The following is a 13,256-nucleotide window of genomic DNA, read 5'->3' on the forward strand; positions in this document are numbered from 1 at the left end:
GCGAGGATATGAGTCTCACACGAATCAACTGGGTGTGACAGCATGGGTGTTGCACCAAACGGAACGCTTCCCTTGTCCAACGGTTTCGCAAGGGGGCCGTTGGGGTTGGAAGAAGGGATGAATCAAGGGGCTGGACAAACTTTTCGTGGAATGACCGATCGGGTAGCAAGAATGAGATCCATCACTTATAGGCAATTCTAGTGGGACTGCAGCAACTTCTGATAGGCGGTTCGCCGCTGCCTTTCCTGCTGGGAAGAGTTGATCGAACGCCCTACTGTGTACTTAAGTTGCCATCACCGTCATGCGGCCGCCATGCGGAAACGCTGTCGGACCATGAATATGATCGATATTGTGACACAAGACGAATTCAGTATCCCGGACTCAAGCATATCCATATTGACCCATTCGCCCGAAACTCAAGTCCCAGAGGCTCTGTGACATCTCCGCAATGCCGAAGCAGCATGGTACGGAGTACAGCAAGCGTCTCCGTGATGCATTCTGGGAAGGTTGAAGCACCATTCCAGCCGAGCGAGTGGAAGTCAAAATGATACATCACATCCTAACCCGACTCAACCCGTCCATGCCAACCTAATAACCAGCTTCAAAGTTCGCACGCAGCATCCCCATCTGCACTCCGCATTTCGCTTCAATTCCTGCAAGCAGCCCAGCTCTGCCTTGTACTTAATCCCCGAAAGCCTATCCAAGGCGTTCTCACAACGCCAACCACGTCATATTCCCTGGTGGTTCTTCCATAATGACCTCAGGAGGGCTTTCAGGCACCGAACTGGTAAGGCCCAACGGCGGGTATCATATGCGGAGCAGAGCTGCAGCTGGCCTAGGTTCCTGGTGCAACGATGGTTGCTGGGCGGATTGGGAATCGAACTAGATGGAAAAGGCTGGACTGGTTGATGGAGAATATTGAGAGGATGATGGTGTGATGGTAATTCCGTGTAGTAGGATGAGGTGAATGAATGATTTTGAAGTTGAGTCTGCAGAGTTCGTGCGGGATGTCTGGTTACATGAGTCCTTAATTACAAGGCCACACCGCCAGGCTCCTAATGTAGTGGATAACCGGTGCTCTGAAGAGATGACAAAACAAATCTATTTACCATAACGAATCTATGTACGATCGAACACTTTTCTTATCAAGGTCACCCACCACCCTCGGTGTCTTGACGTGTGCAAAGACACTCGGTGAGGGCTTATCTGATGGAGAGCAGTTGGATGCTTCTTTTTCAGCCTTACCTGTGTAGAGGAAACGAGAGAGGCAGTTGGATGCTCATCTCTCTGACTGGCTAAGATAATAAATCACAAGACCGCACCGCTACTTCCCCAAGGCGCCTGAGCCTGGCGGGGTCCGAAGCCGCCGGCGCGTCCTCTCTGGCCGAGAGAAAGGCCGGGACATGCCCACGCGGTACATCAGGCAGAATAAAAGGCTGCAACTAATGCGCCACATCTAATAGGACTCTGAGGGTCAGTTTACCACGCGGTGATATCTTCCACTTCCGCTTCGCCGAACGTGCTGCTCTTGGTTAGCTTGTTGACTCCGTCCACAGCCTGGACTCCTTCGGCAGGTGCCTTGGACATGATGTCCGGCAGGACCTCGCGGAAGAACTCGAGGATGTAACGGTTGACCTGTTCGAACTGGAGGAGGAAGGCGTCGTGACCTTCGGGACTCTCAATCCGCTTCAGGCGGGAGTCCGGAATGCCGGCCGCGATCTCCTTCTGTTCGTCGAAAGTGAACAGTCCATCAGATTCGATACCTAGAACCAGAGCAGGCTGCTGAATTTGAGACAGGGCTTCACGGACGGGGTTCTCCGCGGAAGGACTGGCCCGGTGTCGGGACACATCGTGCGTGTCAAGCTTGCGGGTGATGGCGATGTAGCAATTGGCATCGAAACGCTTCACGAATTTCTCGCCCTGGTACCGAAGGTACGACTGCGCCGAGAAATAGGTGGGGAGCCGCTTCTGGGAACCGTTGGTCTCGATGGTCTTGCTGAAGGTCTTGGCACCAGAGAATTGAGGATCTTGAAACTGGACTTCAGAATGTTGGGCGTCGGACTGCGGCCCGGGCGAGCTGCGTCCACTCTTGTGTCCGTCGTTGTGGATAGCCCAGTGCTCGTTAGGGGGGGTAGGCGATCTTTCTTGGCCATTGATGGTCTGCCGCTTGGAGGGATCGGGCACGTTTCTGCCAAATCGAGACTCGAAAGAGTTGCGGCTGCGGTAGGTGAGGAGGGCAGACATGCGCGCCGCACCCAATCCGGTGGCCGGAGGATCGTCAAACGGGTAGTAGCCATCCTCATACTTCGGGTCACTGTAGATGCTCTGCCGTTGGGCTTCACCCCAGCTGATACACCAAGCCGAATGACGAGGAGAGGTGGCGATAGGGACGATTGCACGAACATAGTCCTTGCCAAAGTAGGCGTACTCGAGAGTAAGCATACCACCCATGGAGCCACCCACCACGGCTGCAATTTGACGGATGCCCATGTCATCCAGCACCATCTTGTGAATCCTATGCGTTGTTAGCACGCCGTTACACCACAAAGAAAACAAGAGAATGAAAACTCACTTTACATCATCACGGACGGTAGTGAGAGGAAACTCAGGACCGTACAAGCCCTTGGACGGATCGCCGTCCTTGTAGGTCACGGCACTGGCACTTCCGTACGGACTACCCAGACTGTTCAAGCAGACGACGAAAAACCGCGAGGTATCGAAAGCTTGACCGGGGCCACCAAGCAGGGGACCCCACCAGTCCGCGACATCCGCACTACCACTGAGAGCATGACAGATCACCAATGCATTGTCACGTTCGGGGGAGAGTTGACCCCTCGTCGTGTAGGCCACAGGAACGTTGTGCAAGGTAACACCAGACTCAAGGGTGAAGGAAGGAATGGTAACGATCGTTTGATCGGTGATGAGAGCCGAATAAGGGTTTTCGGGTTGGGAGTCAGCCCTCTCTACGGGATTTAGTAGCTGTTCACATTTAAAAGGCGGGGGAGGGGAAGAGGGGGGAAACTGACGGAATTGCCCGGGGGCGGTGGCTTGAGCGACCATGCTGAACGGACGCGTGTGGTTAACGGACGTATGGACGCAGAACAAGTAGCAAGAACGAAGTTAAAGTAATGGGAGAAGGAGAGATCAAGATGAAGCAAGTAGAGACACACAAATGAATAGGAGGGAAAGTTAAAAGGTAAAAAAGACGGAAAACGCAAGATGATGGCGATCTCTGGTCCCCCGGGGAGTTTTCCGGCCTTGACTCATACGCCATCACGGGCCAATCACATGTCTCACATTGATCCTGAGGCAGGATTGAGTCTACGGAATTAGGTTCCACCGAGGATCCGCCCCCGGTCCCGCTTCCCGGCTTTTCTCTGTCTCTCCGATCCCGGGCTCTCCAAGCATCGTCATGTATACCACCAATTGAATAAGTGGTCTGCAACAACGGATCCAGCACGTTTCAGCTGAGGAAGTTATGAGATGACAGTGTGGCTGCATTAGGGATCCGGTTCGGTATCGTTTTAGCGAATACGAAGTCTACCGTTTCATCGAAGCTTCAATTTATTTGGTCTAGGCCCCTTCGCTTGCTATGGGGCCGAGTAAGTATATCGAAAACAACTAAAAAGCTATATAATGGACATGACGTTTCTCAGACTTGTCACTTGTTTCCGCAGCGATATAACTTTTGTCGATGCAATGTCTAGGTAACTGAACCAGCAACGCTCTAACACCTCGATTTTAACGATATCCGGACAAAAAGAAATTAGTCATGTATATGATTGTTCAAGCCTCGAAGATAAAAGATCATGTCATCTCCAAACGTCTCACAATAGAGAGATACTACTATCGGATTACAAATAAGCTTGGATATAAAAGAAACAACACATTGACAATGTCTGAAAGCCGCTATATTACAAGATAACCTTTAATCACAAATCTAATCCATCATCATCGCTCACCCACCTACAGCGAAACAACCAATTTCTTTGCCGAAACGCCCTTCTTCAAAACATTCAACGCCTCCTGCACCGACTCCAATCCCTCACTCACCACCTCAACCTTCGGCGCACTAACAAAGCTCCCCTCTTTTAACGCCGCAGGCAAGAAATCCACAAAGATAGCAGGCCCAACCTCATTCTCAGCCAAGTCACCACCAAAGACGAACTTCGACTCGACCCCATCCGCCAACGGTCCAGACGGCGGACTCACCAACGCAACAAACTTCCTCCCCTCGACCCTCGCCACAATCTCACCACACTTTTCAGGAGACCCCGTTCCAATAGCCAATGCACCAGCACTAGACTTCCCCGCAAATGTAGCAATGAGATCCTCAACCACCGTCTCGGAGTTATAGTCGAAGACGTGACTCGCACCCAGAGACTTGACAAAGTCGTAATTCCGCGGCGAAGCAGTCGTAATCACTTCATACCCCGCTGCCACGGCAAGCTGAATAGCGTTGCTGCCGACACTGGATGATCCGCTCCAGATGAGGACGGTCTGGCCTGTTGATGGGGCCTGAGGGGCCATGGGATGTTGCAGCGCGAGGTAGTCTTTCTGGAAGAGGCCACATGCGGCGGTTGAGATGCCGAGGGGGATTCCGGCCGCATCGGCGTAGGATAGATTGGATGGAATGGGCGATGTCATATGTGCTTTGAGCACAACGTAGGTCTGGAAAGCACCTTGGCAGGAACGGGTGCTTTTTAGCTCACCGGTTAGGCCGAGGACACGGTCTCCGGGCTTGAATCGGGAGGAGATGGTGCCTGGTCCGACTTCAACTACTTCCCCTGCAACGTCGCTGCCCAGAATGGCGGGATAGGGGGTCCAGGCGAAGAGGGCAGAGCCAAGGTCTTGACGGGCGTAGTCGACAAGGTTCAGACCGATGCTGTGGTTCCTGATTACGAGTTCGTTTTCACCGGGATGGGTGTAGGGTGCTGTGTCGATTTCCAACGGGTAGGCCTTTTCGGACTTGAGCCAGGCGGCGGTGTTGGTTGGGGCCATTGTGATGAGTCAATTGTGACCAAAGGCTTAGTATTAAGATATCTTGAGTAATAGTAGAGAATACTTGTGAAGATGCTACAATGAACCGTCAGTTGTTCCTGACCAGCGATCTATATACTACCCTCGCCAAGTTGAAGTTCAACGGCATCTCGGATTAGGGCACGGTGATAAGGCCGTAATATCCGATGGCGAATCCTTCGGTGCTTACACCCCGACGGGGTTTGCGATTCTTAAATCCTACGGCATTGCCGCCCAAGTCTGACGGAATTCCGACCCCTCTTATCTTGTGTCATGATTCATGATCAAATCCGCTTGTCGCCATGGATCAGTCCCCCACCGATCAGTCCCCCACCGAGTATGATCTCGCCCCGGCCCCATACGGCCGCGCCTGCATGAATTGCTCGCAGTCTAAATGCAAATGCATCCTGCCCAAAGGGGGCGGGCGATGCCAGAGGTCTGTTTTACGTATAGTGAGACCAGTGTGAGACCAGTGTGAACTGAATCTGACGGTAATGGGTGATGGCAGGTGTCAGCGCCTGAACAAAGAATGTCGGCCATCGGCGTTCCATCGACGGCAGAATGCACGCAAGCCCTCGAAGACAGGGAGATTGGAGAAGAAGCTGGATGATTTGGTGACACTGCTTCGCGCGCAAGCGCCTTCCCATGCCCATGCGGGGGATTACGCAGAGTTGATTGATGATCTGCGACGAGAGCCAGATGAAGACCTCCATCACCATCCACCACCACCACGCTCGCAGATCAAGGTTACTCGGACAGTCTCGACGGCGGAGAAATCCATCGACTGTGAGTTCCTTAATCACTTTGCGCAGGTCGGAGCGAATACCTCCTCCCGGGATGAGTCGAACGCGAGTGCAGCAGAGCCGAGCTGGTCGCAGGCTGAAGAGTATCTGAGCATGTTTGTCACTCAAAAGCTACCATATTTGCCATTCGTGTATTTCCCGCCAGGAACAACAGCACAGCACCTTCGCAGTGACCGTCCGTTCCTCTGGCTATGCGTTATGGCAGTTACGGCAAAGAGCCCGAGTCAGCGACGCACGCTGTGCGATAGAATCCGCGATACTGTAGCCCAACGCATGGTTTTAGACTGCTACGGTCGCGATCTCGACTTCCTCCTCGGTCTCATGGTATACATTGCCTGGTACGATCACCCTTCCCCCTTGGTAAGACATACTAACAGCCACAGGTCCAACCAGCAAATCTTCAAGAGGCTCAACATGACCATATACAGCCAGTTCGCCACAGCCGTAGTCTTCGACCTTATGCTCAACCAGGCCCCTGGCGGAGACAAACCATCACTACTGACTATACTCCAAACCCACCCAGACGAGGATCCCTCCCCGCCACGAGCCCGAACAATGGATGAGAGACGCGCCGTTCTGGGCTGTTTTCTCTTAACCTCCAGGTACTCCATCCACCTCCCATCCCATCTACCAAGTATAATCCCACTCCTAACCCAATCCCAGTATATCCCTCTTCCTAGAAAAGAGCGAACCCCTTCGCTGGACTCCCCACATGGACGAATGCCTACATCACATAAGTGAACACCCCGAATGCCTCAACGACGAGATTCTCGCCCAGCAAGTGCGCTTCCAACTCATCAACGAGAGAATCAACACCACCGCCACAACCACAACCGACTTCTACCACACCAGCCTCCTATCCCCCTCCCCATTCAGACCCCCACTATCAATCTACACCCACGCGATAGACACCCACCTCCAACAAACCCAAAGCAAACTCACCCCCCACTCCCAACGCTACCGAATCCTCCAGCTCCACCACTCCAACACGCACCTCACGATCCACGAATCCGCCCTTCTAAAACCATTCCCTAACCCCTCTACCACACAACCCCCCAATCCTCCCTTAACAATCAATCATCATCTTCACCACCTCGAATCCCTCCACGCCTGCCTCTCCGCCGTGAATGCCTGGATAACCTCCTTCCTCGCCATCCCACCAGCCGAGTACGCAGGCTTCCCCTTCCCCATTTTCTCGCAGCTCGTGCGACACCTGGCGGCGTTGTATCGGTTGTCTACACTTGATGATCCGAGCTGGGATCGAGGGTTTGTGCGCCGCACCGTCGATCTGATGAGTGTGATGGATCGGTTGATTGGAAACCTGGGACAGGCGGCGGCGTTGGCGAGACTCGAGGCGCAGGGCGAGGATGAGGATGAAGATGTGTTTTTTTATTCGATTGGGAAGTACGAGTCTGTTAGGTTGAAGTGGGGAGGTGTTTTTGGGGGCAGTGCCCCTGGGAATGGGAATGGGAATGGGGTCAATGGGGGAGTGGTGGAGGGACAGGGGGTGCAGGATGGGGTTGGGGGAAGTAATGGGTTGGGTCTGGGTCTGGGTCAAGCTCAGGGACATGCACAGGCACAGGCACAGGAGATGGGGGGTTGGGGGGCGGGTTATGATGATTGGTTGTCGGAGTTTTTGAATTCGATGGTGCATTGATCATTGATCAATAATAGTAGTATTACTAGTATCTTTCGGTTGCTTAATGGGGGTATGCTGTGGGTTTGGGATCGGTTTATGAGTATGCTTCTCTCAGATATTATATGATAGATAGTATATAGTATATCTACTACTATGCAAGCATCTCCCAATAATACACCAAAAACAACACATCTACTGTAGTATCGAGCTTGCTATGCAAAAATATCTCCCCCCTCCGGTCCATTCCTCGCCTTCTCCATCCTCTCCACACTCGTCTTGAACAACCTTGGCATCCCCGTCTCCTCGAACTTCTTCCCCGACTGGATCATCTCCGCCAGTCCCTTAGCGGACAGCAGAATCACCGGCATTCCATGTCCATTAAACCCAGCACAGACATACTGCCCGGGTTTATTGGGAACTTCACCGATGTGCGGATGCGAGTCGGACGAGTAGCCCATAACTGTCATCAAATCAGTACCAGCCATTCCTCAATTTAAATAGAAAATACAAAGGAGAACGAAGATGAATAATACTCACCACCCGTCCAAATCTCCTTCACATACGCCCCACTATTCTCCCACCCCCTAAACGTCCGCTGCATATACCCATCATAGTAACTCTTTGCAGACTCAATTAACGTCGTATCATCCACAATTCCATACCATTCCTCCCGCTTGTCTTTGAATGTCGCCTGCGCGCCACCCACTATAATACTCCCATCCGGTCTGGAAATTAGATAGCTGCCCCCGCCGACAACGTCAGATCCGTACCCGATTGCGTACGAGTAAGGGAGGAACGGAGCGGGCTTCTTGCCCTCTCCCTCGGGGACTGTAATATGACAGCATATTCCCTTGCAGGGAATAATATTGGCCGAGTACTCGGGGAGTAAGCCGGCCGTGTAGGCGTTCGTCGCGTAGACGATTTTGCGGGCGCGGAGAGAGCCGCGGGGAGTGGAGATTATGTTGATGTTGTCTTCTGAGGTGATGGATGTCACTGGGGTGTAAGTTTGGACGTTCAATTGTGGGAATTTTATGATTTTGCTCAGTAGGCCGAGGATGAATTTGTAGGGCCAGAGAGTGCCCGATGTGTAGGAGATGCAGGCTTTGGCGTTATGGGCGCCTGATATCTGTGCCTTCATTAGTATTCTCTTCTTTATCGTCGTTTGGGAGATGTAAATGTATAATGAAAGAGGATATTTACTCACCACCTCCGCATCCCTTTTCCCCGTATAATGCAAATCCTCGGCCAGCTTGACCCCCCTCGCCTGCAACATCTCATACGCAAGCTTGGCTTTCTCCGCCGACTCTTCATCCAAATACACATTCATATTCCGGGTAATGTTCAAATCGCAATCGATATTCTCCTCGCGGAGAAGATCTTTTAGCGCCTGGATATGCGCGTATTCGAATTCGGCGATCTCCAGACCCGCTTCTAGTCCGGAGCGCTCGATGTAGGTTGGGATGTGGCCGTAGATATCCGGGCGGAGGTGGCCGCCTTCACTTTCACGGTTAACATGGTGTCCTAACTAATATGTGGCACGTTCAGACATGAACAGGGAGTATACCATTTCGACCTGTCGCGCCCGAGCAAATCTGCCTCGCTTCGAGGAGCGTAATACTGGTAGACTTGTCCCCCTGCTTAGAGAGCTGCTTGAGGAGATAGTAAGCTAGCGTGACGCCTGAGTAGCCGCCGCCGATGATTACGATGTCGCTTTGCGGGGGCAGGTCGGGGGTGCTCCGGATGTCGTCGAGCGGGTCGAGTTGGGTGCGCCAGAAGGGAGTGATGGGGTTGTCTGGGGGGAGCATGGTGTTGGTTGCTGTGTTGGAGCCCATGGTGATGTGTTTACAGTGGTATTCGAATAAGACGTGTGAGTCTGAGAGATGTTTACTACAATCATGTTCAGTCGGCTCTCACCGCAATATATACATGAGTCGATCGCCCAACGTTTTAGCCGTTTATCCCGCCCCAACATAGATGGGGTCGATAGGTGGATAACGGCCTATCTGCTTTATCTTCGGAGTCCGGCTTGGGGTCCATTAGTTGGGGTGACTATCGGCCGTTGTCGGAGTTGTGTGGAGGTGTAGTTTGAAAAGCGTGAGCTCTAATTAATAGTATGTGGTTCTATGTGGGTGATAGTCTTCTAGAAGGCGGGATATAATCGGGAGAAGTTTTACGAATACCACTGCTGAATATGGTTTCTGGACATGGTTCTGGAAGAGCGGGCTGAGAACCATGTCTATTACGCCAAGCTGGCCACTAAGAAGCTCTCCCCTGTAAATGCCCGTCTATCATAAGGCTTGCCTTGTATCAGCCACCCACGTCTTATCAGGCGTCCCTTTCGATGAAACCTCATTATCATGATGCACTCCGGCTTATCAATTCCCTCAAGTGCAGATTGAACGAATGCGGGGGCTGTTGATAATCTGATAAACTACACCTGGCCTGAGCTTAAGCCTTGCGGAACTCTCCCACTGATTTCATTCTATGAATAGTACTACTCCTAAGTATCATGTCAGAGTGAGATGTAAATATATTCACTTTCCCGGTATTGCAACAACTGTAACTTACCACTGGTACTAGTAGCTAGTATTGTGTGGGAAGTTCCGGCTAAGAAGACAGATTGGGCCGCAATCAAATAGTAGACTTGATACATCAATAACACCTGGCAAATACTTAAAAGGACAAGGTGTTGCTCTAAGCTCTGCTGAGTACAAAGAAGCATCTTCAGCTGGAGCTCCCCAATCGGGTAATTTTCTTCAAGTGGAGCCTTACTCAGCCAAACCGGATCAGGCAAGTCACCATACCGGAAATAGCTACGCACCCAGTGACCACCGCCCTCATCCAGCCTAGCGCGCGACATCATCTCGATCGGTCGCAGCTCAAAGACTCACTTCCCATGCCCGACCACCGCAGGGGCATCGCATCGCATCTCAACACCTCCCAGCAATGATTACGCCCGTTTGAATTCATCCGAACGAAAGAACTATCGCCGATAATCTCTACATGCTCGAGTCTACCACGCCGTGCGCTTTCCGCTACAATGACCGACTATTCTAAATGGAAGGTGACCGATCTTAAAGCCGAGCTGAAGCGGCGCGGCATCGCGCAGACCGGTCTCCGCGTGAAACAACAGATTATTGACCGATTGGTGGAGGAAGACGCTCGCGATGAGAAGGATGCTGTTGCAAACGGAGAGCCGGCCGCCGAACAGGATGTTGCGCCGCAGGAAGCGCAGCCCGTTGACGCGGAACAGCCTGTGCCAGAGCCAGAGCCAGCCGCGGATGCGCCAGCTCAACCCGAGGCTACTGAGTCTGAGGTGATTGACAAACAGACAGAGGAGCCAGCACAGGAACAGGAACAACAACAGGCACAAACGGAGGAACAGGGTGATGCGGTTCCTGAGTCGAAGCCTCAGCCGGTGACTGACGAAGCGCCTGCCGAACAGGCTGCTGAGCAAGGACAGCAACAGGAACAGCCAGAGCAACCGGTCCAGGAATCACCGAAACCAGAGGAACCAGCTCAACCCACCGATACTACTACTGTTAACCAACCCGCCGATACTTCCATCCCGCAAGACCAGACCGAGAATGACACCGCTGCAGCACCGGTAGAGCAGGCTCCTGGAGAAGCAGCACCGGAACAGTCTGAGGACATGGAGCCAAATCCTGCAGAACCAGCCGCATCTGGTGAGACCGCTGCGCCGCCCGCGGCAGTCCCCTCGGAGATGAACACCGGGTTGTCGACACCCCTGCCTACAGAAGAAATGCTGGAGGACAGACGCAAGAGGAAGCGTCGCAGTCAGAGTCCTGTGCCAACACCGGAAGCGCTTGCAAGTAAAAAGGCCAAAGCCCTAGATGAGACACCCCGTGTCGTCTTGCCCGAGGACCGGGCTGCGGTGGACAAAGAACACGAGTCACGGCCGGACGAAGCTCTTTCCGGTCCGCAAGGAACCCCTGAAGAACGCGCGGGGCGCGAGGCCGCGCCGGAGGAAGCCCCGCCTGTGCAAGATGAAACATCCAAGAAAGGCGCCCCCCTGAAACATGACGTTCGCTTCAAGGGGCTTTTTGCTGCCAAGGAGACGGAACAGACTCGCCCCGTCTCCCCTCCACCGGCGGATGCGGTTATGGAAGATGCCGACGTCGAGCCTGCCGTGCATGCTGCCACAGCAGCTCTCTATGTCGGCGGACTGATGCGTCCTCTCCAGCCGGTCGCGCTCAAGAACCATCTTGTCAGTCTCGCGTCCCCTCCGGATGCCTCACCCAATCCGGATGTGGTCGTAGACTTTTACCTGGACCCCATCAAGACACATTGCTTTGCTAGCTTTAGGTCTGTCTCAGCAGCGTCGCGAGTCCGCACCGCCCTCCATGGTACAGTATGGCCCAACGAACGCAACCGCAAGACTCTATTCGTGGACTTTATTCCCGAAGACAAGTTGTCCCTCTGGATTGAGAAGGAAGAAGGATCGCGACAGCGTGGTGGCCCTCCGGCGCGCTGGGAAGTGCGATATGAGCCAACTGATGATGGGGTAGAGGCTGTTCTCGAAGAGGTTGATCCCCGAAGCGCTTCATCTCAGCATATGCGTGCACCTGACGCCTCAGGATTCTCCCGTCCGCCGCCTACCGGGCCACGGGCGGAACTGGGCGCTCCTCGACGTCCCAGTGGCCCAGTCACGGCAGACTCGAGTTCACGACCTGGGCAAGGATTCAAGCCGCTGGATGAACTTTTCATGTCTACTACTACGAAGCCCAAGCTCTACTACCTACCGGTTCCTCGAGAAGTGGCCGACCGGCGTTTGGATCGGTTTGACGACCTGCTACGGAAGGGAGAGTTTCCCCGACGAGGAGGGGACGAGCGCCGTCGCATCACCTTCGAGGATGAAGATTTCTTCGTCGATAACGGACCGGACTTTGGTGGTGGGCGCAACCGACGAGGCCGAGGCCGTGGTGGTCGCGGACGTGGAGGATTCGGAGATTCGTGGAGAGATGACCGACGTAGTCGGTATTGAAATGAACAGATATACCCCTGATGATATACTATGGGACTGCCACGGTTTGGGATTAGGTGCTTTGTGTAATTGCAATTTCCTGTACAGTAGGCGAATGCCAAGATGGCGCGGGGGACAAGCAAAAAAAAGAAAAAAAAAATATGATCTACGGACAAGAAGTGATTTTATTTGAGCCAAGATGGCGAGGTGTATACTAGGTTGGGTAAGTGTTCCGGGAGACGAATCAACGAATACCATCAGGATTTATTTTTATTCGGGGAGTCTCTGTTGGCGTGGATGTGTTTTAGGTGGATAAGTTGGAACATCAGAATCATGCAGTCAGAACCGCTCACTACTTTCACTTGTTTAAAATTGCGGTGGCGCAGCGACCCTCCGCCATTGCGATGCGCGGCAGATGCACCGAAGGTGATTGATTGGCACAGGAACTGTCCTCTGTAGTAACAAGAATCCATCGTAAGAACCGCATCTGACTTAAGAATAAATGTGGCTGCCTTGCCGGTTCGGCCTCATTCTCCTCCTACCAAGACTTTTTCTCTGGCATTACTCCACGATCTATTGTTTTGGATAACAAAGGACCAAGAACCCCGACCGGTCCTTCACGGTTACACCTTATATGATTATCTGTTCCTAATTCCGAATTCCATGCCTGACGTGCAACGACGACGTACCTCCCGACTTGCTCCACTTCATTAACCCAACTGCACTAATTAGTCTCCGTCATTCCAACTCTCTCTCATCCGCCGGTCGCTTGCAAATCCCGCCTGGTTGTCTTCCCTGCCAGCGCATCCCG

General features: G+C 53.0%; 5 protein-coding genes across 5 annotated transcripts; 2 read left to right on the top strand and 3 right to left on the bottom strand.

The window, feature by feature from the left end:
• Window positions 1-1,479: 1,479 nt before the first annotated feature.
• An17g00630 (uncharacterized protein) lies at window positions 1,480-3,060 on the bottom strand (the record flags this gene model as incomplete). Its single annotated transcript, XM_001398255.3, has 3 exons — window positions 1,480-2,515; window positions 2,573-2,963; window positions 3,027-3,060. 3 exons carry the CDS (start codon window positions 3,058-3,060, stop codon window positions 1,480-1,482), a joined length of 1,461 nt encoding a protein of 486 aa, XP_001398292.1.
• Window positions 3,061-3,966: 906 nt separating this feature from the next.
• On the bottom strand, window positions 3,967-5,001 carry An17g00640 (uncharacterized protein; the record flags this gene model as incomplete). Its single annotated transcript, XM_001398256.1, has 1 exon — window positions 3,967-5,001. The coding sequence occupies one exon, from the start codon at window positions 4,999-5,001 to the stop codon at window positions 3,967-3,969; it is 1,035 nt and encodes a 344-aa protein (XP_001398293.1).
• A 320-nt stretch (window positions 5,002-5,321) lies between these two features.
• Window positions 5,322-7,479, top strand: An17g00650 (uncharacterized protein; the record flags this gene model as incomplete). The annotated part of the gene is made up of 4 exons (XM_001398257.1): window positions 5,322-5,455; window positions 5,528-6,160; window positions 6,206-6,424; window positions 6,486-7,479. The coding sequence occupies 4 exons, from the start codon at window positions 5,322-5,324 to the stop codon at window positions 7,477-7,479; spliced, it is 1,980 nt and encodes a 659-aa protein (XP_001398294.1).
• A 194-nt stretch (window positions 7,480-7,673) lies between these two features.
• On the bottom strand, window positions 7,674-9,293 carry An17g00660 (uncharacterized protein; the record flags this gene model as incomplete). The annotated part of the gene is made up of 4 exons (XM_001398258.1): window positions 7,674-7,921; window positions 7,999-8,587; window positions 8,666-8,955; window positions 9,026-9,293. The coding sequence occupies 4 exons, from the start codon at window positions 9,291-9,293 to the stop codon at window positions 7,674-7,676; spliced, it is 1,395 nt and encodes a 464-aa protein (XP_001398295.1).
• Window positions 9,294-10,501: 1,208 nt separating this feature from the next.
• An17g00670 (uncharacterized protein) lies at window positions 10,502-12,466 on the top strand (the record flags this gene model as incomplete). Its single annotated transcript, XM_001398259.1, has 1 exon — window positions 10,502-12,466. The coding sequence occupies one exon, from the start codon at window positions 10,502-10,504 to the stop codon at window positions 12,464-12,466; it is 1,965 nt and encodes a 654-aa protein (XP_001398296.1).
• Window positions 12,467-13,256: the final 790 nt, after the last annotated feature.

This window comes from Aspergillus niger, assembly GCF_000002855.4.
Source record: "Aspergillus niger supercontig An17".
Lineage (NCBI taxonomy): Eukaryota > Fungi > Ascomycota > Eurotiomycetes > Eurotiales > Aspergillaceae > Aspergillus > Aspergillus niger.